The sequence below is a fragment of the Hypoxylon trugodes genome (assembly GCF_022578975.1).
Source record: "Hypoxylon trugodes strain CBS 135444 unplaced genomic scaffold F4822scaffold_1, whole genome shotgun sequence".
Taxonomy (NCBI): domain Eukaryota; kingdom Fungi; phylum Ascomycota; class Sordariomycetes; order Xylariales; family Hypoxylaceae; genus Hypoxylon; species Hypoxylon trugodes.
The window spans coordinates 2,342,629-2,366,290 of NW_026250016.1; the positions used below are offsets into that span (position 1 = coordinate 2,342,629).

General features: G+C 46.8%; 8 protein-coding genes across 8 annotated transcripts; 3 read left to right on the forward strand and 5 right to left on the reverse strand.

The window, feature by feature from the left end:
• The first annotated feature begins 423 nt into the window (after window positions 1-423).
• F4822DRAFT_385798 (dehydrogenase E1 component-domain-containing protein) lies at window positions 424-2,620 on the forward strand. Its single transcript, XM_051456656.1, has 3 exons — window positions 424-1,176; window positions 1,250-1,704; window positions 1,761-2,620. Exons 1-3 carry the CDS (start codon window positions 899-901, stop codon window positions 2,270-2,272), a joined length of 1,245 nt encoding a protein of 414 aa, XP_051319547.1. The 5' UTR covers window positions 424-898; the 3' UTR covers window positions 2,273-2,620.
• F4822DRAFT_24331 (PDT-domain-containing protein) lies at window positions 2,599-4,515 on the reverse strand. Its single transcript, XM_051454334.1, has 3 exons — window positions 4,079-4,515; window positions 3,906-3,966; window positions 2,599-3,759 (listed from the first exon to the last, which is right to left on the reverse strand). The coding sequence occupies exons 1-3, from the start codon at window positions 4,190-4,192 to the stop codon at window positions 2,894-2,896; spliced, it is 1,041 nt and encodes a 346-aa protein (XP_051319548.1). The 5' UTR covers window positions 4,193-4,515; the 3' UTR covers window positions 2,599-2,893.
• A 1,095-nt stretch (window positions 4,516-5,610) lies between these two features.
• On the reverse strand, window positions 5,611-7,195 carry F4822DRAFT_435747 (eukaryotic peptide chain release factor subunit 1-like protein; the record flags this gene model as incomplete). Its single annotated transcript, XM_051462233.1, has 4 exons — window positions 5,611-6,747; window positions 6,822-6,826; window positions 6,935-7,019; window positions 7,160-7,195. The coding sequence occupies 4 exons, from the start codon at window positions 7,193-7,195 to the stop codon at window positions 5,611-5,613; spliced, it is 1,263 nt and encodes a 420-aa protein (XP_051319549.1).
• A 2,321-nt stretch (window positions 7,196-9,516) lies between these two features.
• On the forward strand, window positions 9,517-11,872 carry F4822DRAFT_24548 (uncharacterized protein). The gene is made up of 4 exons (XM_051454357.1): window positions 9,517-9,875; window positions 9,952-10,121; window positions 10,186-10,315; window positions 10,398-11,872. The coding sequence occupies exons 1-4, from the start codon at window positions 9,642-9,644 to the stop codon at window positions 11,748-11,750; spliced, it is 1,887 nt and encodes a 628-aa protein (XP_051319550.1). The 5' UTR covers window positions 9,517-9,641; the 3' UTR covers window positions 11,751-11,872.
• Window positions 11,873-12,556: 684 nt separating this feature from the next.
• F4822DRAFT_424239 (DUF1770-domain-containing protein) lies at window positions 12,557-13,228 on the reverse strand (the record flags this gene model as incomplete). The annotated part of the gene is made up of 2 exons (XM_051460114.1): window positions 12,557-12,751; window positions 12,824-13,228. 2 exons carry the CDS (start codon window positions 13,226-13,228, stop codon window positions 12,557-12,559), a joined length of 600 nt encoding a protein of 199 aa, XP_051319551.1.
• Window positions 13,229-13,710: 482 nt separating this feature from the next.
• Window positions 13,711-15,313, reverse strand: F4822DRAFT_439685 (uncharacterized protein; the record flags this gene model as incomplete). The annotated part of the gene is made up of 2 exons (XM_051462662.1): window positions 14,595-15,313; window positions 13,711-14,522 (listed from the first exon to the last, which is right to left on the reverse strand). The coding sequence occupies exons 1-2, from the start codon at window positions 15,271-15,273 to the stop codon at window positions 13,711-13,713; spliced, it is 1,491 nt and encodes a 496-aa protein (XP_051319552.1). The 5' UTR covers window positions 15,274-15,313.
• A 361-nt stretch (window positions 15,314-15,674) lies between these two features.
• On the reverse strand, window positions 15,675-18,182 carry F4822DRAFT_385809 (uncharacterized protein). The gene is made up of 3 exons (XM_051456657.1): window positions 17,678-18,182; window positions 16,980-17,619; window positions 15,675-16,919 (listed from the first exon to the last, which is right to left on the reverse strand). Exons 1-3 carry the CDS (start codon window positions 18,107-18,109, stop codon window positions 15,946-15,948), a joined length of 2,046 nt encoding a protein of 681 aa, XP_051319553.1. The 5' UTR covers window positions 18,110-18,182; the 3' UTR covers window positions 15,675-15,945.
• Window positions 18,183-18,671: 489 nt separating this feature from the next.
• F4822DRAFT_435748 (uncharacterized protein) lies at window positions 18,672-23,350 on the forward strand (the record flags this gene model as incomplete). The annotated part of the gene is made up of 5 exons (XM_051462234.1): window positions 18,672-18,969; window positions 19,026-19,129; window positions 19,188-20,187; window positions 20,241-21,532; window positions 21,584-23,350. The coding sequence occupies 5 exons, from the start codon at window positions 18,672-18,674 to the stop codon at window positions 23,348-23,350; spliced, it is 4,461 nt and encodes a 1,486-aa protein (XP_051319554.1).
• Window positions 23,351-23,662: the final 312 nt, after the last annotated feature.

The following is a 23,662-nucleotide window of genomic DNA, read 5'->3' on the forward strand; positions in this document are numbered from 1 at the left end:
CAACCCATTTTTTACCTATATTACCTATTCAGCCTTGTTGATTGACTGTACTGCATAGAACGGCGATATCTTGTGTCATGATCTATTGTCTGAATCATAAGAGAACGTATTGAGAATAGACTTGCGAATTTCAGTGTGAAAAAAAAAAAAAAAAAAAAAAAAAAAAGAGGAAGCAATAGATGATCGATCGGATAAGTTGATGTTCTGTTTAGAGAAAGACCCGATAAACGATCATGACAAAAAGGGGTAGGAATAGGAGGGATTCTATTGGCTTCATTTATCCCATCTAAAAACGGAAGATAAGCAATTTATTTCGAGTAGCGTAAGCCATTGAACGGGAATCCTAACTCCGATACAGTTGTATATAACTCAATCGTGTATTTACAGACTAATTCATCGTAGACCAATTTCAATTGATTATTTATCAATTCATGTTTCAAAATTTCTAATAGAAAATAATTATAGGTATAAAAGAGGCTTATTGAAGGCATAACGTATCTGTTACCGTTCCAGCTTAGGGCTTATCTTAAGGTTCCTTAGCTCTCAACAAGCTTATAACGGAGCTCCACTACGGAGCGATTGGTACTAATAATAGGACGCTAATCCCCTTGAGGCATAACAGTCTAAGTCAGCTAGCTATAGCGAAAGAAGGGACGCCCCCAAGAAAAAAAGTCGGGCGGAAAATCCCAACGTTGAATTTTTGAGTGACTTTCCGTCCGGAGCTCTCCATTATTTTTCCAAAATCCAATCAATTCTCACCTCACCATCAAAAAGCGAACAAGAAATTGTTTGCGATAATATCCCTCCACTCACCTCCGGACTTATTCCTTCTTTATTTTCTTTATATCTTCGGTTTTGCAGGAATTTCTTCCTCTCCCCCGTCATCACAACAGTCACAATGTTCTCGCGAGCTCTGCGAGTCCCGAGAGCGGTAGCGCCTCTGGCGCGTGTCCGAGCTGCTAGACCCGTCGTTGTCGCACCCTTCCGCACGGTAACGACAAACGCTGCCTCTTCGCATGCCGATAAGAACGCCGTTCCCGATGCCGACGACAAGACCTTCCAAGTCACCCTAAGCGACGAGAGTTTCGAAACATACGAACTCGACCCGCCGCCATACACTCTCGATGTCACCAAGAAGGAGTTGAAGCAGATATACTACGATATGGTTGTTGTCCGGTAAGACTAGGAATTATTGCAATTGGTGAAGAGAGGGATATATTTACTAACGGGCTTGTTTTGCGATTTATAGACAGATGGAAATGGCTGCCGACCGATTATACAAGGAAAAGAAGATCCGGGGTTTCTGCCACTTGTCCACTGGTCAAGAAGCCGTCGCCGTCGGTATCGAACACGCATTGACCAAGGAGGATGATATCATCACTGCTTACCGATGCCACGGTTTCGCTCTAATGCGTGGAGGTACTGTGCGATCCATTATTGGTGAACTCCTAGGCCGCCGTGAAGGTATTGCTTACGGAAAGGGTGGTTCTATGCACATGTTCACCAAGGGCTTCTACGGAGGTAACGGTATTGTTGGTGCTCAGGTCCCTGTCGGTGCCGGCTTGGCTTTCGCGCACAAGTACACCGACAGCAAGAAGGCTACCGTTATCCTATACGGTGACGGTGCTAGCAACCAAGGTCAAGTTTTCGAGGCTTTCAACATGGCTAAGCTCTGGAACCTACCTGCTCTATTTGGCTGCGAGAGTATGTTCCCAAAATACACTATTTTCTCGTACACTTTGGCTAATGCGTTTATTCAGACAACAAGTATGGTATGGGTACAGCTGCTGCTCGATCTTCTGCCCTTACCGACTACTACAAGCGTGGTCAATACATCCCTGGTCTTAAGGTAAACGGAATGGACGTCCTTGCCGTTAAGGCTGCCGTCAAGTACGGAAAGGAATGGACCGTCGCTGAGAACGGACCCCTTGTCCTTGAATACGTCACTTACCGATACGGTGGTCACTCCATGTCCGACCCCGGTACCACCTACCGAACTCGTGAGGAAATCCAGCGCATGCGTTCCACCAACGATCCTATTGCCGGTCTCAAGCAGAAGATCCTCGACTGGGAAGTCTGCACCGAGGAAGAGCTCAAGTCGATCGACAAGGACGCTCGCAAGCACGTCAACGAAGAGGTCGCTGTCGCCGAGGCTATGGCCGTCCCTGAGACTACCCCCCAGATCTTGTACGAGGATATCTACGTCCGAGGAACGGAACCTCAATTCATGCGTGGCCGCACGCCGGATGAGAACTTCTACTTCAGCTCTTAATTACCTGATTTTTGATGAAGTAGAAACCTCTAATCGCAGGACGGCATAAAAATAAATGTTCTTTTTGCTTGCGAACATACCATGTAGTATTAAAATAGATGATGGGCAGGAACCGGGCCGGGTTGGAGTAATCATAAATGTTCCTCGTTATTTTCGATTCAACCAACACAGCAAACCCTCCGTCAGTGTAACTACCAACCTACATGTTCCCACCTATCCAGTATAGAATCGCCTAGCTTTGTAGCTATGGGAGAAATAGAGGAGCGATGATACCACACCCAAACAATTGCCATATATATGTCTTGATTTACGAATTTAAGAATATTTACGCAGTTAAACATCTCGTAATTTTTAGTCACCTATCGTTAGAGAGGACAAACCGTGCCTTGATATAACATTAAGATATGCTAAAAGGTTCAGCATACCAAGTTTGTAGCAATTAGATGTAAGGCTTTTAAATAATTGACCAGTATCAAATGCAATAAAGGGCCCAGTGGTGAATTTTAACGACCCTTCCCATTTTTGAATGCACTCTTTTCCTACCCCTTTCAATGATCTCTCTCCCTTATATTCCCATCTCCGCAATTCCATTTTCTCACTAAACCCTGATTCCAGACACCTCTACCGCATACTATCCCAACTCCCCAACCAGCGACAACTCTCCGCAACCCCCGCCACACTCTTAAGCGCATCCCGCACACGGCTCTCCGGATCACGATCCCTATGTCCCTCAAACTCGACAAAGAACACATATTGGAACGGCGCGATTAAACTCGGGCGACTGTTGATACTGGTCAAATTCAACCTCGCGCGACGGAAGCACTCTAGTACATCTGCTAGCGCACCAGGTGATCGATGGGGTACGGTGAAGGATGCTAGGGATTTAGTGTGGGCGTATATATCGCCATTTTCCCCGTCCCCTCCTTCTCCATTTGGTTGTTGTGGTCTTCTCGCGTTTATAACATCTTCCAAACCCTTCACCGATGAGAGAGAAGGGTTCCGCGTAAGCACGAAGAACCGCGTCGTATTGTCCGCTCTATCCTCGATATTCTTCGCGAGCACATCAAGACCCCGTCGCTTCGCAGCTTCGATACTAGAAATCGCCGCACTCTCACCCGTCTCATCCGCAGCCGCAAGTTCAGCGGCGCGGCTGGTGGAGCTTACGTCTACCGTCTCGATACCTTTGAGGTACTGGCGGAGGAACTTGGTGCACTGGCCGAAGGCTTGCGGGTGGCTGTATATGCGTTTTACATGTTTTAAATCCTGCACTTTTCCTTCCTCCTGAGATTGGGTTTGGGAGGGGGAGATATGGCCTAACAGGCAATGGTGCACATCGAGGTATATCTCAACGCATACAGATAAATTCGGATACTCGCCCGCGCGGTCGGCGAATTGGTCGAGCGTGAAGACCACGGATCCGTTGGTTGAGTTCTCGAAGGGGACTACGCCGAGGGCTGCGCGGCCGGATTGGGTTGTGTCGAAGATGTCTTTTGGGGGTGTTTAGTATGTGTCATAATTCGAGGTATTCTATAAACTGTGACTTGGGATGGCAACGAAAATCACACCAATACATGTGTCCCCGTTGTATAGAATTATGGTACAAATATGAGGAAATATAAGGAAAATAAGATACCTTTGATTGTCTCAACCGGCAGTAAGTCGAATTTGCCCTCTGAAAAGGTATTTAATGTGGCCTATATGAATAGAGGGAGCCCGTTTGTTAGTTCCTGGTTCAATATATAAAAATAGGATTATATGAAAATGAAATCCGTATGTGATATATGTGAGTCCGGACTCATGCCGTACCTGATGCGTATAAGACGAGACAGGACCTAAGAAACAAACGGTCGGCTTTCCGCTCGACTCGGCAGAGTCTTGTCCGCCATCCGATACTATTCCGAATGTACCGTTTCGTTCCATCTCAAAAAGAGGTAATAGGTATATAAAATAGAAAATTAAGTCACAATAAATGCGAGTACCACGAGTAGTTTATATGTCCGGGCACGAAGAGAAAGAACGGAGAAGAAAGAGTAATTTCGGAGGCTTAGGTAAGTCTGGGACTCTTTGTTAGGGCCCTTGCGCCGCTGCTTCACTTCTTGTGCCACAATATGTGAATATATAGGAGCATTCTAGCTTTGTATTTAGTTTAGCAAGAATAATACTAAAAAAGGGGGGAATGCGGGGTGAGAATGTGTATCGTCTCGATGTTGAATCCGCAGATTTTCGTTCCTTTTCCCAGGTGCCGATCGAGGCCGCGCTATCGGCGTTAAAGTATCGCTCCTAGCCAATGCTTATTGGCTATTAGCATTACACAAGGCGGGTCGTAGGGCGGAATATGTCAACTACATGTATTATCTCGCCTTTTTGTCATTTTGACTTCTATACTTGGCTAATCTAGTTGGTTTTGCAAATTATTGACGTTATGCTCAATTCGAGATTAGCGTTTTACTTTCGCCCACTATATGGTAGGATCTCCCTCCTTTTTTTCGGTCATGGTAACAAGTAGCGTCAAACTGTGGTAGAATCGTTTAGAGGTTATAAAGGAATGACTGATTTTCTCTAATTCACTATCTAAGGGGTCCTGTGAGGACCATAACGAGTGTAACCAGTGGTAAGCCACTGAGAAATCATTTTACGAAGGTGGTGAACCCCGAACCTGACGCAATGCTGGTGCATAGCTGGTTGGGGTAACAAGAAGCAGAATATACTAGCGTGCTAAATGGATCGAGTGCCGAGGTGAACAATTTCGGTAGACCGCACTCAATTGCTGTTCCAAAAAGGGTGAAGCCCTATGATGTAGGTACGTCTAACATTTCAGGACTTTCGGTAGACCCCCAGGTACGGCATCTGCGAGGTCTGAGTTAGTCGCTTGTAATACAGCATTACGTTAGAAACATCGGTATCATACCTCTTTTCCATACCATAAGTTAACTCAAGCCGTCATCATAGAGCGAAGCGGACTAGGTGTCGCGACCTGTCTAGCCGTATGTTCGGAGTTCGCTGGGCCAGACTTCATCAGACGCCGCTGTGCGAACGTAGCCGCCGTCGACTTTCGCGCTGGCTCGCCCGCCGACGGGGGCGCGGCCGCGGGAGGTTGCGGTAGTGGACGCTCTGATACTTTCACGACATATGTCTGCTTGGACTGGACTGCTTGAGCTTGCCCCTCGTTCTCTACGAGGGATTCCTCAAACTAAGCACGGGTAAAAGTCAGCGACGATATTGCGACATTATGGATCATGGAGGCATAATTGTGTGGGAAATTTCTTTTTCTTTTCTTAAATTCTGGCGATATGTCCGAGGGACGATGGAGTATAAGGACATGTCAGGGGTCATACCTGTCAATCGTCATAGTATTCATCGTCGTCATCCACTTCGGCTAACTGCTCGAAGTTCACCTTGTAGCGGAGGATACCGCCAACACCGCCGAATCCCTTCACGAATTGGTTACCTTCGGTTGATCTATCCGATACGAATTCCAGGTTGGTTCCAAAATCCTTGTAGTGCTCCGCGATCCACTCGAGGAACGAATCCTGCGAGACTACTTCCATCTCCTGGCCAGTTTCCCTGTCCATGAACTTAGACCGATCGCCGGTTTCCTGCTGCTTGGTAGTGTGGAGAACGATTTCTGAACCATTGCTGTCTTTTAGGACCCATCGAGTAATCTCGAGGTTCTCAAAGACAATTAGGGTCTCTACCGCACCAAGCTCAAGGGCTTTCAGGGTATCCTCAATACCATAGCACACTTTGCCGGTATCTTGGCTAATCTCCTCAAAGTACTTGCCGATGAGCTTCTTCTCCTGGATGAATTTGACATTTCCAAGGGTCTCGGAAGACAATTCGATGGCCTGGTTGAAACCGTTCTCGCCACCATACGACACGTCGACGACCTTGATAACCTTGCTTTGCAATCGGTTGTCGAACATATCAGAGGCGTTGAGATCGTTCTTGAAATCGGCGGAACCGGCAAGAATGATACCGGCAACATTCACTTTATCGTTGGTGATGAAGTTCTGAACAGCCAGTTCGGCAACCTTACGGACATAATTGTGTCGCTTCTCCTCTCGTAAACGGGCAAAACGAAGGGCAGATTGACCACCACGACCGTGCTTCTTTGGTAGATCGACGGAGAACTTGTGGATAACATCACGAGTATTTCCGCTGAGTGTACCGAAAAGAGCACCGTTACCATCCATAACAATGAAACCAAACTTCTGATCGGACTCTAGTAGCTCAGCCAAGGCTTCAGTGTGGAATTTGTTGTCACACAGATACAACGAGGTATTAATGGGTTTGAAGGGCTCAAAGTCGATGTTGACCTTTCGCTCTTTTCCTTCCGAGGTCAAGATTTCACCACAGTAGACGACGAGGCCATTGGGAGGGACTTTGTTGTAGAGCTTGAGTCGCTGCTGGGTCGAGGTAATGGCGGAAAGCACAGATTGTCGGTTGACACGCGATTTAATGTTCGAGGCCGTTCCCTAGAAGCGATTGTCAGTAAAGTCCCCTAACTTAGCAACCTAATGCGGCGGAATGGAAAGAGAAAGTCACATACGTATTCTTCAGCCAACATCTTCGCTGCGCGTGAAATCTGATCCTTAGGTGCTATTTTGAGGTTTAGTATTTTCCGATACAAATAAAAGCGGGGGAGGGGTAAAAACTACATACGAATAATTAGGGAAATCATGCTTGTGCCATTGCCACGAGCCGCCTCGAGACGTTTAATGAGCTTCTTGACTTTCCATATCTCGATCTGTGGTCGCGATACTTGTTAGACGATGTTCGTTGCGAAAAGGCCAGTTTGGGACACGAGTCTGACGTGTGCGGTGGGGTTGGTACGAAGAGGAAGAAACTAAAGGATTATGGGTTATCTATGACGACGGGCGTACTTACGTTCTTCTCAGCCTCGGTAGCCTGGGCGTCACTCATTTTGGCTTGAGGATAACGAGCGTATCCGAGATACGCTCTTTTTTAGTGTGGAGTGATGCTTGGGTCGGTAAAGATCGTATGTAGTTGAAGAGAAAGTTGGGTGAAATTTTGTGGTTGTAGGAAACAAGGAAGCGCAGGCGATGCCAGGGCGGGCCCTCGGGTTTGCAAGTTTAGGTACGTCAAAACTTTACTTCTTTAAGCGTAAGCAAAGTGCGGAAAATGAGGGTCCATCAATCCAGTCTAACCTAACAACTTAAAGCCACACAACTAATTGTGGCGGCAACTTTAAATTTTTGACCGCCTTCGGACGAAGGTGTCCCTATTAAACCATGCTGTGCTGACTCATCCATCATAGCACAGCCTGCCTTGTCGGCCCGTGACTTGGCCGCACTGACCTCTCTTTTTTTGACCGGCGAGTCGCTACCATGCTCACTCATCTTTGAAAACAACACGTCAATCACAGATTACTCGGCAGTTTCCAAGGTTGGCCATCAACGAAACCCCTCCATTACAAAACTGATGGGACACGACAAAATGCGCACATACTTGAGATTGCAGATATTGCGATGCTGAAGGAAATTAATTGTAACATTTTCCCTTTTAAATCATTATCACGATAGCCTCATGGGACAAACATTGACAAAACATTGTCACGAAATGATCGGAATACAAACCTATCAAATATCTACTTGATTGCGTTGGGTTTTGGCGCACCAAAAGTTGGCGCGTCGAAACGTGGATGTGATCGTCATGTGGGAATGAATGACGGATGCGATGGGACCTTAGCAAGACACAGTTGAGCGACCGCTCCTGGCTATCGTCCGCACCTCCACTATTGCCTCATATGGGAATCTGCATCCCTCATAATTCGTCTGTATGTCGACGAATGGCTCAGTATTCGGTACAACAATCTGAGTAACAGACATTTCGTACGGCAATTATGAAAAATCAGTATTCTGACTAGGGGCATTTTGTAACGGCTTCAACTATTTCTTCAAGCTGGCTACTATTGCTAATGAATTGATTAATGTGTTATTGGCTAACTATGCAGACGCAGAAGATGGCTTAAAAGCTGTGATTAAAGGGCTATTTACCCAGTGACGAACGATCATACGGGGTCATGAGCCGATAGCTGCAGGATCTCCCTTGTACGACTATTATGAGAAGAAGCAAGCTAACGGCACAGAAACAAAGGGTTTTCTCAACAAAATCACCATTTGCGTTTTATTGTCGTTAGACAGATGCCAAGATGGCTTTGCGAGAAAGGGTTGCGTCATGGCTTGACCGGTTGTGACCTTTTTGCTGCTAGCAAGCTGCGCGGGCAATAATTAACTCGTTAACTTGGATAGAAACCAATTTGACAGGGTTTTGGTTGCTCACGATAGCCTCAATTCCGAGATGGGCTCGGTTGGAAATTCTGCCGGGCTGCGGTGGCCGTTGCTCCAAACCGAAGTGGAGCTAAACGGCGGTATGGGCCAATTCCACCGCAATGCAACGGCAATAGACGGGGTACGCAACCACATACACCGGTATTATCAGCATAATGCAATTTAAAAGTCAAGGTAAGATGGACTCTGATAATATTCAAACCGGTTCCCCGGTCATAACGTACTGTGTGACATGGGGTTGTGTCCTGTGGTCCTCAAATCTTACGGCCTTGGGATAACTTGCATTAGGCTCGTTCTGAGTCAATTGGAGCATTCCTGTTGAGAAAGAACAGGCATGTACCCCGACCGACGAGATGGCCAACGCATTATGTGGCCATAGGTGAACAATTGTCCAGCGGGTCAACTGCGTTTTCGTGATGGTACAGCCTGAAATTTCAAACCTTGCTCACCGGCACATGGCACGGTATTGATAATGCATGGGGTTGTGGGGGAGAAAGGTACATGTCGATTATAACTGGTACAAGTTGTTAGGTTCATGAAGGATTCATGTACCGAATGGACGAAGACGGTAAAAGAAGATGAAGTTGGGCCAGTGACAAAGAGTAGGTAGGTAGGTAAGTACCTAGGGGCTTGGCCATGATGGTGTCGGCGATGGATGATGATAGCCTACGGTTATCGGCTTTGATACCTTGGGACAGTCTAGGACTTTGAGGAGGGGGCAAGCTAGAAAGGGAAGGGAGGCTCGGATTGGGACAGGTCGACCTTGGAACTTTGGTCTATACCTCCTATGTACAATACATACAATACTTCGAGGGTACCTGGATAGCTTAACAAAATGTCTAACCTATCAGATAGGGCAGGTCTTCCTTCCCCCAGTCGATTTGCGGCTCAAGCCTAATCAGGGTGGATTTTTAGCGTTTCTCCCAAATTTCTTGGACTTGACCTCAACTTTCTCAAACCTCCACACTCCACATTCACACATCCCACCCACTACTTTTTTTTTCTTTGATCCATCTACAACTACCAATCTTTAACTCGGACGACAACAGTACAACATCATGGCAGATGATGATTCGAGCGAGCTTTCGTCTATCACATCTTTATCTGACGCACCGTCGGAAGAAGATAGCGAAATCGAGATGAAGAGGGAGAAGGGCATCCTGAAATTCTTCCATAAGCTACCCACAGGATCTAAGTCCGCCGAAACTAAGAAAGAAGCATCACCTCCACCGCGAAAACGATCGCCATCACCACCCCATGAATACGTATTGGCTGATAATCCAGATGTTGCTGTACGTGATAACTTCTATTTCGCGCTGAAAAACGCGAAATGTCGCGTCGATTTCCCTCTAATTAAGGATCTTCTAGTTTATTGTAATGTTCCGCGCCCGGTTCAACGATGCCCTCCCTAAATCCCTAGCGAACTTCGGTCCCCAAGAAATCGAGCGCGATGTCACCGAACCTATTCCTGGCGAGCGCGTGGAACATTTTCTTTGTGCTGTGTTGAGCTTGTTGCTGAATCGCAAGCAGGATGTCAAGTATGACGCAATACCCAACCAACACAAATTATACAGAAAAATACTAATATGAATATTCTAATAGGCCTGGTCATTACAATCGAGCATTGGAAGATGCTATTAATTCGCACAAGAACCAGTGGGCGCGGGATTGGAACGACGAAAACCCTTTGGCTGGTGGAAAGACTTTCGCATCCATGAGCCCTACTGAAAGAGTACGTTCACCCAACAATTTTAATAACTTGTCTATTCTAGCTCCAAAAGTGGCGACTGAAGCTAATGCGATTAATTATGTAGTTAAAATTACTGCGAACACTTATTCTTTGGTCCCTATCCTCCTCCGAAGTCATCAAGACCATCATCAATAAATCCTACAAGGGCAATCGACACGAAGACGACCTGAACCAACCTCTCTCCGTACAACCATGGGGTTCCGACAGCGACAAGCGCCGATACTACCTAATCGAAGGCCTAGACGACACCCATTTCCGTGTCTATCGCGAAAGCAATCCACAAGGATTCAACAGAACATGGTGGAGCGTAGCAGGAAGCATAGACGAGCTAAAAGTTCTAGCAGAAAAACTACAATGCTCTGACGGTGGTCCGAAGGCGAAGAAGCTTGCGAATATGATGTTGGGAGCAGTTCCGCGCTTCGAAGCCACTGAGGAGAAGCGCAAGCGTCGCGAATACCGACTTATGCGCAAAGAGCAATTCAAGCGCCCAGAGCCCGGTTTCTCGATGTACGAGGGGCGCACGAGAGGAAAGCGTATGAAGTACACATATTCCGATGACGAGGACTTCCTATCTGACTCCACTCTCCGACGATCTTCGCGTAACACACGCAACCCTACACCGGCCGAACCCGCAGCTCCCGTCACCACTGCCAGTGGTCGCCAGATCAAAGCGCCCTCGCGCATGACGGTCGACGCATCCAATAACATCGTTACAACTAGTCCTACAAGCCAGGGTCATAACGAAGCCACCGAATCAAAAGAGTCGTCGGTGGGTCCCACCGGTAGACCTAGAAGATCAGCTGCCGTCCACCACGGTACGAATGGCTGGGCGCCCTCACCCAAGAAGAGCAAGGAATATAACTCAATGGATGATGAGATGGAGGATTACGATGATGACGACGGTAGTGATCCTGAACTCGGTGATGATGAGGAAGATCACGTCCCCGATGATGAAAGTGAAGATGACGATGAATTCGACGAAGACGAAGAGATGGTCGACGACGACCTAGCAGACAGAAATTCAAAGGACAGTATGATGGTCAAACTCAAGCTCCCGTCCAAAACACGGACATCCGAACCCAATGTCAATGGCTCAGCACTGAATCTGGACGAGTACCGCTATAATGGCAAAAAGGGCGGACCTAACGATCAGGCTAGCTCTAAATCGGACAATGGTGATGATAAGAAAGAGGCTACGCCCGAGGAGAAGAGCGAGGAGGTCATCTCGGTAGCGACGACAAGGAAGCGGAAGACACCCGAACCTCCGTCTACTACTGCGAAGAACGACCAACCGCAGCGACCCCCCTCAACACCCGCTTTGAACTCGCTTCAATCGACTGCTCTGGCTTTTAGGGAAAGTCCGGATAAGGTCCAGCAGGCCCTACCTAAGCATGTCGACGTTGGAGCTGGAGAGTAAACATGTTTCACATAGATGATGTCTAATTTTGGTGTTTCGAGACAGACAAGATCGACTATATTGTTTTCATAATTGCAAGAAAAAGGAAGGTAATTCCTTGCGCTAAAACTTGCGAAAAGACTATTGCATTGCGAGACGAGAGCGCGATGCATTTTTCCATTTGCACAGACGTGGAGGATCACGGCATACGGACTTGTATGTCTGTATGGCACCGGGAATAAGGGCAACGAAGGAAAAGAGAAGATTAAGAATACGGGTGAGAGATTACAGAGTGTTCTCTGCTGATAGACAGGCGTACATACACTTGTGGGCTACATGTGCTAGCTAACCGCCTAGGCACACGATGTGCCGCATCGATTTTGGACGGACATACGGACGAACAGCAAAGATTCGGTCCAGCTTCTATACATTGATGTGTATGTACTATAGTACAGATACCTAATCCTGTATGTATGGACGGTCGGTTTGTGCATCGCCCTCGTGATGAAAACGAATACCTCATAAGCAGGTAGTAATGGCAAGGTCCGACATGATAATTTGAGCATTTGTCCCTGACGATAGTCCTCTTGTGATGTGCTCGTTCATACTTTCCCATCCCCTCTTCCCGTCACCTCCTTACACGCGGATCGTAAATATCTTTCCAGCCGTGCGATAAGCGCGCCGAATCCCTCGTATCGACTAGGGGAAGGTCTCGACCGAGCTAGGGTATCAGACTTTCAACATGCTCGACGTACTTTCTTATATCATTACATTTTCTTTCCATATTTTTTTACATAATCTTGTAGAGCAAGTAAATTTATTTTCACTCACGCCCTCAATCTAGTCCTTCTTGTGGTCGTAGTAGTAGCATTCTTAGGTAAAGGCCAGTTATTAACGCCGTACCACCACCGTCGGAGTCGAGCACCGGTCGTATTTCCGCTGAGTCGCGCGTTCTTGTTCCAGTGGTGCCAGCCGCAGATCGCGAGGTTGTAGAGGACGCCTTGGGCGAAGGGCATCATCATCTGTCATTTACAACCCCCAATTAGTGTTCCGTTTGCATTAATATCGGAAAGGGAGGAAGAGGGAGAACATACCTGATCCCTAACCGTAATCCACGCAACCTTCCACCACGTATCCGCCTTCGCAATACTATGCAAATAACTCTGCTCGAACCTCAAATCCGGCATCGGCGCAAAATTGCGGGATCTAGGTCGAGGTCTCAGCACACTAATCGGGATCTCATCGTCCTCATCCTCATCCTCATCCAAATCATCCAACTCCTCATCATCTAAGTCATCATCGTCTATCTCGTCAATGGAATCGTTCCGACTACTTCGACGGCGACGAGGTCGATGTTGGCGGGGTGCATCGTGTAAACGCACGGGCTCCTTCTCTGAGATGGATGAAGATGGGTTTAGATCGTGCCGTGGGGATGGATCTCGTTGGATGTGTGCGGTTTGGATCGTTTCTGCGATCTGTGTTGGTATACTTGCTGCCATTATGATTGTTGCTGTTTATGTGCTGCCCTTCTTCCCGCAAGCTTGGCCGTAGGGCGTTGTTAGTAGAGGGATGGGATGTACGTATCGATTAGCTTCAAGTTAAAGAGTTGTAGTTTTGAAAGATGACGTTTTGTTGCAGCTGCTGGCAACTGGAAGGGTGGATAGGTACCGGCTATATGAATAAATACATATTGTACAATATATCCTAGTAAACTATATTATACGGCTAGCGAGCGTAAACTCTTTCTTTTTGAAGTCCTCATCATGGCTACAGCAAATTTAGTTCAACATTGTTCAATAATACATTCTATTCTCTAATCTACCTTATTCATTCTGCATATAGCAGCCAAGTCTATCGTACCGATGCCAAGAAACGAATGCCAACACAATCTTACACGATGTAAGAGTCTAAAGAAATACAGTACCTACTCAGCATGCCTAAAGTACCGGTTCCCCACCCAGCCAGACCCAACTTCTATCGCTCATGGGAAGAACCCCAATTGCGATGCCGTTGACGAGTTTAAATCCTCTTCCGACATCAATATACTCGGATCCTGCACCTCCAAGTTACGCTTAAAGCCATTCAGGCGCTCGAATAACCCGTCCTGGGTCATGATCATAGGACATGTCGATATGTCGGTGATTGTCTGTTCTTCCAGGTCATCTTCGTCATGGAAGCTATAAGCCGACAGAGCATCCCAGCTATTTAGCATCTCCCCCATTACGATTAGAGTAGCACCCGGGCTAAGCTCGCTGCTATTTAGCATTTGCAAATCTCGCCGGAAAAGCTGGAGGGTGTGAGTCAAACTAGTATAAGCAGCAAATGGGGCGTAGTATGGCCAGAGCCGGCCGCAAATATCCTTAAGCGCAGCTCTCAGGTCTGGATAGATCATCTTCGGCCAAGGCTCGCTGCTGTCATCATAATCGGGGACGAAGACAAATACTCTTTTATCCATGCGTTCGAATCTTTCCTGCATTTCGGTCCACGTGGTTGACTTTTGCTCGGGGAGTACTCCGTCACGCGCAAGAATTGACATCTCTAGGACAGAGTCGAGCCACTCCACAGGAATCTTAGAAGTGTCAGGTTTGGTACCCGCACAACCTTTGGTCTCACTTGAGGGACTTGAGATATCCGAGCCCTTCGGGATTCCTGGGCGGCGTTCCTGGGTAGGTCTTGATCGAATAGTCCCTTTTGATACCACTGAATCGATGCGTTTGATGCGGACCGGAAGACGCCCTACGGCTGGTGCAGGTTTTCCGGCCACTGGTTCATCGTGCTCCACAGCCACATTGTCTAGTACTTCCATTAGTATTGATAGGATCACTCATAACCCAGACAGAGTAATAGCTAAGGGAGTTTCCTTACCTTGTCTCTTTGTCTTGAATGGGCTACCAAGGCCGTCGAATATGCTCATGCTGAAAAGGGTGTTTGGCGATTGATTATCAGTCGATGCTTTGTCTTTGGTATTTGCCAGTATCTCGTCGAAATCAGGCAGCTGAGGGATGGTGTTGTGCTTAGGCAACACCTCGTATGGACCGACATACTCAGAAGGAGTTGAGTTCTTAGTAAAGTCTGGACAGTGGCGGCAACACAATGTTGCCGAACGCTGTTCTTCGCTATCGGATCGCCGCGAGCTCAAAGAATTGCGGACACCCCGGAGCGACGACGACATAGAGCCAAAGCTCTTGCGTGTCGGAGATGGGCGTTGGCTTTGAATCTCATCTTCGGCAGAGCTGTCCGAAGAAAACCGACCTCTCAAGGATGAGAATGATCTGATACTCTTCCGAAGCAACGAGGCCCGGGCTTGCACTCTGTCGTATGCAATGTCGTATTGATCAGGTTGCCATTCTGGCAAGGACTTGTTGCGATTGAAACTTCTTGCGATGCGTTGACGCAGAGAGTACTGTTTTCCACTTGACTCATTACTTAGGCTATGGTGAGCCCTAGTGGATAGGGAGTAGCTTGGATCTTCAAACGCTTCTGGCACGGTGACCTTTGAATAGGATTTGCTATGCTTGCCCCTTCTGACTCGTAGGCTGCCCATGGTGTAGAATAATGACTGGGGACTGTGAATGAAGGGCTTTGGATAGAGCTGATACTGGCGAGTAAGTGGCAATAGTAGAAGCTTGGCTTTCAAGTGCTAGACAGTGATATCTGGGGATCCAAGAATGAATGGTAAGATACTAGTCTGTGAGAAGAATGGTGTCTATAAGTAATAAATAAAAATACAAGAAGAGGGAGGTGAATGGGTTTGCCCAAGTTGGATTCACTCAGAAAGTTTGGAGGGATTAAATTATTGTATGCTCTTTCTATAAAATTGAACCTACCTTCTGGTTTATACTATTGTAATCAGAGTTCGGTAAGCCCAACCATATATAATCCATCTAGAAGGCAGGCGTCGAGGGGCCAAATATTCAAATTGTCACTGCTCGATTAAGTTAACCTTTTACCTAGTTCCTCCCGCTCGCGAGGGGTGATATCATTGCGCGCATGTGCTTGATGTACCTTGAAAGTGTGTACATCTATACTATTCATCCCTAAACAGTATTGGCATACAATATTTACATTGCAGGTACACACACGCATCGAAGGAATTCCTCGTGTCTTTGTTTATTATACAAATCCATCTATGTATAGGGGTATCCCCAACCTCATAATCCATGAACAAATAGTGGCGATCACTTCTTAATTATTTTCATTCCATATTCTCCTGTGCTTATCGCATTTCATCAAATTTCTCTTCGTAGTCTTCCTTATCTTCGCGAAATCTTTGTCGATGAATTTGTCTACTCGAATGGAGGTCGTGATCAGCCTCATCTTCTAGGCCTGTATCGGCATCTTTCTCGGGTTTGAAGCTAGGATCGATCATTTTCATTTGTTCGTAGTGTTTTGAGACAACCCTACCAAGACTGTTACGTCTCGACATGATTTGGGCTGTCGTATGTGGATCCAGCGCTCCGCGATGTAATAACCTATCGCAGGCGCTCATTAACTTTTGTACAAAGGCAATGAGATCCCGTTGCGTCTTTGACTTCGGTCCGTGGTTCTCATAGCTCCTCGCGAGGAGCATATACGGTTTCCATAGTTTATCAAGAGCCGCGTGAAGCTGCTTATCGAATGCTTCATTCGCCGACTCCCCATCGGTTTGATCCTCAATCGTTCGCTTGCTAGCATATGCTACGCGAAGATATACATTTAAAGTATTTAGGTCGGAATAATCGGGTCTGGCCATCATCATCTCCAATACATCAGTAGCATGTATAAAGGCAAATGTATTGAGATTGTCCCTCAGACAGGTCCACATAGCCGCGCGGAAGCTTTTTGCCACCTTAAACTCATTAGGCATTTCCCGTAGATAGGTAACTGCCTTGCCGCTATTCTTCCCGCGTCGGAAGGCAAGGAGTAGTCGATACCAATTCTCTGAATCAGGAACGACGTTATATGTCTCTGTGAAATAATTCCAATATCGCTCAGTTTTACTCGTTCTACGAGTCATTTCAAGGCTGGAAAGAATCATAGAGAGTGAATTGTTGCCGGGCTTCACATAGCCGGACACAGAAGCCTTGGTAACCTTGGTTTTGTGATTTTCGATCGGGGTGACCAACGTCGTATTTGCGTCAGGTTTGGCAATTCTCAGTGCCTCCTTGGATATTTTAGGGGCTACACCTTCGTTGACTGAGGTAGTTGATTCTGTGGCTGTATTAATACCGACCTGAACTGGTGTTTCCTCAGATATTTCCAAAATACCACCTTTAACTTCGTTGTGCAGACTTGTAGCTTTTTCTTCCTTGGGAAGAGCCGCAAGAGCCGCTGCTTCTTTCTCCATTTTCCATTTGTTCGCCGTCCTTCTATCCTGCGGGATCGCCATGGTTTGCTCGATTAATGTCTCTACCTCCTGAGCGTCATGGATGTCACCCATTAATAAGACCCTCCCCATTGCACAAACCAACGATTCGTCGATAACGAGAGAACCATCTTTCCATTTTGATATCACTTCTTCCCATATTGTTTTCGCTCGTGAAATCATTTGCTTCTGATCATTTTCAACTTCGGCATTGGTTCCCGCAAATTCGGCAGAGTCGCGCTGATTGACTAGATAGGTTCGTAGGGCGATGAGTATGGTTGTATACGTCTGACTATCAGGTAACCTGGTACCGTCGTTGGCAGTCTGCACGATGCCAAACAAGGCATCGATATCCACGGCTCTTGCACAGACCTGCAGCGCGGCGTTCATATGGATGGTGTTCGGTTTTAAACGGGGGTTAGCCAACATGCTGGTGTAGATTCTGACTACTTCCGACACTGCTAATTTCGGATGGGATGATCTGGCGCAGCCCCTAAATATTGTCGTGTAAGTTGCTGCGGTTGGAAATTGGGCGCGTTTCTTCATCTATGGAAATTATTAGGCCTACAAATACTATGACACAATAGGACCGACCTAAACCAACCTCATTATATAGCTTGATAGCCGCATGTATTTTATCGTGCCGTAGTTGATAATCGATTAAGTAATTCCAACTGACTGCCACCTTTGTATCTTTGCTTGCCATTCTTGTGATTGCGATAGCTTCTTCAAAATCATCTTTCTCTAGTATTTTCTTAACATGATTGGCAATATGTAGCGGATCTTTCAAGTATTGTAACTGCTTTCGGGCAGCTCGTTCTGATGGAGATAATTTTTCAGGATTCGAGGCGCCATTTTGCCTTATGCGTTTCTTCGGAGCCGTCACTGTGGTAGTGGAAGTCGCATATTGCCTCCGTTGGTGGGATTCAAACGAGGCATAGGCTGGGAGGGAATTGGCAAGGATTCGATTCGGGCGGAGAGATTGACTTATAAATGGATAACAAGCCTTCCTTATACATGCTTTGCAAGTAAGCATGATTTCCAACTGGATAAGTTCTCTAGGGGAACAATGCGAAGGAAACCCGTGCAAGAATTTTGGTATTTGTAGGGAATTTTCCTTAGAGGCAGAAGAAATTTAGTTCTGCTGTCGCATGGTTTTAGCCAATCAATTGCGATGTCATAGCTTATCGATAGGAACAGCTGCTGTGACGTCGTGCTACATACACTTATGTACTCATGTACCTACTAGCGTCGAGGGATCCAATGAAGTGATGCGGACCCCACCTATCAATTAAATCCAGCCACTTTCCTTAATGAGACTAGATAGATAGAAGATGGACAAGGATTCGCGAAAACGCGATTATTTTATAAATTGGAAAGTGGCTCGCGCGTCGCGTCCACTAAATGGGAAAATTCCCCTAAAAGTACAGCACAAGTAATTCTCAAACACCAATTGGTTCATCTCCACAACCTGTACACACACACACACGTCCACATACGTTTTCTATTCCCCCCCTCCTCCATTCTGAACCTTGAACATGACTTATTCGTCGTGATTAATCTACCTCTAATACCTCGATCCTATCCCCTTAGCAAATATGTCTAAGGCTTCTAGCAAGCGCAGCAAGTTTGCCGAGCTTGCTGCTCTGCGAGCTTCTGGTAAGAAGGCTTATGATTCTTACCAGGTAGAAGATGTACAGGACTTGTACGAGGAAGTCGACGAGAACCAATACAAGAAAATCGTTCGCGACCGACTAAACCAAGATGACTTCGTTGTTGACGACAACGGCGAGGGCTACGCCGATGATGGAAGAGAGGAATGGGACCGTGTGCATACCTACGAATCGGAGAGTGAAGATGAAGTAGTACTTGGCGGAAAACCTCGAAACAAATCAGGTATTGTCAATTCGAACCGATATTGTTTTCTTGGTGACTTATGATATACGTACTAGATAAAAAGAAGCGTGACGAGGAAAAAGCGAAGCGGGATGCGAACGACCGCGATATAAGTGAATACTTCACTAAGGGCCAAACTGCTGTTCAACAAAAGCCAAAGGTAAAATAAATATTGCCATTAGGTGTACAATTCTATCCATAGCTAATGTTAGCATAAGGTCGTGAAAACCGAAGAAGATGAGAGGTTCCTGTCGGACCTACTCGGCGAAGTCGATGCAAACATACCTGCCCCAGTATCGCGAGCTTCAAAGCGACACAGATCCCCTGAAAGGCGTCGAGCTCGTGTCCTATCGCCCATCCGAGAAACCCGTCAGCCAGCGCCCAAGAAAGCAAGACTCAGTGAGGAACGATTACCGCCGAGCCCCCGAGCGGAAGATACTGTCTTTGACGACAATGGCTTTCTTCCGGCAGCAATGGACGATGACGATGATCTCCTACCACCCGCCGCAGACGTACCCATGAGCGATTCAGTTCCAGCTCCTTCCTCTCCCACGACAACGGCCCTCGCGCGCAAGACGAAGGTAAAACCCGAGCCTGTAGAAGAGGAAGATGAAGAAATGATGGAAGTTTCTCATGCTGGTACCGTGAACGCCGCTAGCGTGAATTTGTCTGCGTCTCGTCCTATCAAAAAGCTGGTCAAGCCAGATCCGTACCCTTCTCCTGCCAGTTCATCTCCAACAAAACCCTCTGAGGAATCCGTTGATTCGTCGTCGTGGAATAATCTCACAGACAAATTAAGTATTGTTAGCTCGCCCGCTGCTGAAACCAAACCTATTGGAAAGGCCGACTACAGAGATACCATTGAAGAAGATGGAAGTCTTAATATGTTCTGGACTGATTATACCGAAGTCAATGGTACGCTTTGTTTGTTCGGAAAAGTGTTGAACAAGAAGACGGGCAACTATGTGAGTTGCTTCACCAAAGTTGACAATATTCTGAGGAAGCTGTATTTCCTACCTCACCAGTATCGCCAGAAAAATGGGGAAGATACGAGCAAAGAGATTGAAATGGGGGATGTCTACTCCGAGGTGGATGAAATCATGACCAAGATGAAAGTCGATATGCATAAGATAAAGCCTTGTACTAGGAAATATGCATTCGAGCTCCCTGGTATACCTAAAGAGGCACAATATTTGAAACTGCTATACCCTTACACGAGTGAGTACACCTTGGGTGATATGCCTGAATGGAGATATACTAACTCCAACTAGAACCACAAATCCCCTCAGAAAAGACAGGAGAGACTTTCTCACACATTTTCGGCACGAATACTGCATTGTTCGAGCAGTTTGTGCTATGGAAGAATATCATGGGCCCTTGCTGGCTTAAAATAAGAGATGCTGATTTTAGCACTCTCAAGAATGCTTCTCATGCCAAACTTGAAGTCCTTGTTAGCGATCCCGATACAATATCCTCAATGAGCGAGTCTGATAACCTGGACGCGCCTCCTCTTACCTTAATGAGTATTGCCATGCGAACCGTTTTCAACGCCAAAGATAACAAGCAAGAAATTCTTGCAATCAGCGCTCGAATCTACGAAAATATTCTACTAAGCGATACCACGCCTGCAGAAAAAATCCCTTCTAGGACGTTCACTCTGATGAGGCCGAATGGATCCGGATATCCTACCGGCTTCGAAAAGCTAGCCTTAGGAAGAAAGAAAGCACCCGTTAAGTTATGGAAACAGGAGTCGGAATTACTATCATTCTTTTTGGCGCAAATCGACCTCATAGACCCCGATGTAATCCTCGGTCATCAACTTGAGGGTGTTGACTATAGCGTCCTATTAAATCGCTTGCACGAGAAGAGAACCCCCCGATGGTCTCGACTCGGACGATTACATAGAACACAATGGCCGGCATCGATTGGGAAGACAGGTGGCAACGTATTTGCTGAACGTCAACTTATGGCTGGTCGCCTATTATGTGACCTTGCCAACGAGGCCGGAAAATCGGTTATGTACAAGTGTCAGTCCTGGAGCTTGACAGAGATGTGTAATATCTACCTTGGTGGAGACGCCATTAGACGGGATTTTGATAACGAAGCCGCTTTAAAGACTTGGGCGGCAGACAAGACTGGCCTAATGGATTACATCACCCACATGGAAGCAGACACGTATTTCATCGCGGCACTGGCTTTGAGCACTCAGATGTTACCTTTGACCAAGGTCTTAACGAACTTGGCTGGTAACTCTTGGGCTCGAACATTGACCGGTACTCGAGCTGAACGAAACGAGTACATTTTGTTACACGAGTTCTACCGAAACAAATACATATGTCCTGATAAGCAATTCTTCAAGGGACGACCAAAAGCCGAGGAAGAAAATAACGATGGAGAGGTTACCGAAACCAAAAAGAAGGACAAGTATAAGGGTGGTTTGGTTTTCGAACCCGAAAAGGGTCTATATGATAAATTCGTGCTTGTCATGGATTTCAACTCGCTTTACCCATCTATCATCCAGGAATTTAATATCTGCTTCACGACGGTAGACCGGAGCTCATTGGTAAGTGCCCGGATTTTCCAATGTTAGATTGCGTGCTAATGAACGATATAGTCCGATGACGATGATGCAGTACCAGATGTTCCTACACAACAAGATCAAGGCATACTGCCGAAACTTATTGCCACTCTTGTCAGTCGGCGGCGGCAGGTTAAGGCGCTCATGAAAGACAAAAATGCCACCCCTGAAGAGCTCGCCACATGGGACATCAAACAACTTGCTTTGAAGCTGACAGCCAATTCTATGTACGGTTGTTTGGGATACGACAAGTCCCGATTTTACGCAAGGCCTCTTGCTGTTCTGACGACCTATAAAGGTCGTGAGATTCTCAGAAGCACCAAAGAACTCGCAGAGTCGAAGTCTCTCCAGGTCATCTATGGTGATACTGATTCGGTCATGATCAATGCCAATGTGGAGTCCGTCGCCGACGCACTTAAGGTCGGTCAAGAATTCAAAAGGACCGTCAATGAGCGATATCGGCTGCTCGAGATCGATATTGACAACGTTTTCCGACGTATCTTGCTACAGGCCAAGAAGAAGTATGCTGCTATCAACCTTGTAGAGGTTCCTGGTGGCAAATTTGTCGAGAAGATGGAAGTTAAAGGTCTTGATATGAAGCGCAGAGAATACTGTGGTCTATCCAAAGAGATCTCATCTCGCATCCTCAACGAAATCCTCTCGGGCGATGAGACTGAGGTCTCTGTTCAACGCATACATGAATATTTGCGTGAGATCTCAGCCAAGATGCGGGAATATACTATCCCTGTACCTAAATACATCATCTACACACAACTTGGTAAGGCGCCGAACGAATATCCGATTGCGGATTCAATGCCACAAGTTCAAGTCGCCCTGCGAGAAATTGCTCGGGGTAAGCCTGTCCGTCGTGGAGACGTTATATCGTATGTCGTCACCGGAGACAGCAAGACAACCTCAGAGCCCGTCGCCAAGCGCTCGTACACGCCTCAAGATGTGATGAAATCCGGTTCTGAATTGAAGGTAGATGTCGAATGGTACATTGGCAAACAGATCTTCCCACCTGTGGAGCGTCTCTGCGCCAACATTACTGGAACATCTACTACCCAGCTCGCGGAACAACTCGGTCTCGATATTCGTCGTTATGCGAGCAACTCCAACTACAACCAGTCCGGATCCAACGACTTTGAAATCCACCCGCTGGAATCTCAAATTCCCGACGAAATTCGTTTCCGCGACTGCGCCCGCCTCTCGCTGCGCTGTCGCAAGTGTAAGACGTCGGCTCCTTTCGAGGGTCTTTTGTCCATGCCAGATGCCGAAAACCGCATTACGCCGCAAGGTCTCGCATGTCCATCATGCTCCGCATTGATCCCCAATTTAACCATTGTGGCGCAAGTAGAACGTGCGATCCGCACTGAGACGGCACGGTACTACGAAGGTTGGCTCGTGTGCGACGATACCTCGTGCGGGAACCGCACGCGGCAAATGTCCGTGTACGGCACACGGTGCTTAGGCCCTAAGGGCTTGGCTACGGGTTGTCTCGGTCGCATGCGTTACGAGTATGGCGAGCGTGATATGTACAATCAACTAGTTTACTTCGCATCCTTATGGGACATCGAAAAAGCACGCGCTAGAGCGAATTCAGGTGAAACCGGCCTAGGAGGTTCAGGTAACGGCGGTAGTCTGAGCGCCTCGGAAAAAGAAAGAGTTATCGCACTCGCCGAACACAACCGCAAGAGATTCGATACCGTGAAAAACGTCGTCGATAAGTACCTCGATAAGTGCGGAAGGCGGTGGGTAGCTATGGACACGTTATTCGGGAAGCTAGGGTTTGCTGCTGTTTAAGGCATCGTCGGCGTGATGTAATGTTACGGGCTTCATTGATTTGCGCGGTTTTCCTCAACCGCTATTAGTATCATCATGGCGACTGGTGTTCCGGGCTGGATAATGGGGATAGTACATAGTAAAATAGTACCTAGGTAGTTACTTGATTAGTCTACATGGACTAATTAACTAGATTATATGCGCTTGCGTTTAATGAAATCTAAATATGAATTGTTTAATAATTATCTTGTCTTTTACCAACTTTGGGAGAAAATTTTGCTGTGATTCGGACATCCGTAAGTTAGAAGGTAAAAATGACGAGCGTGGCGCTCA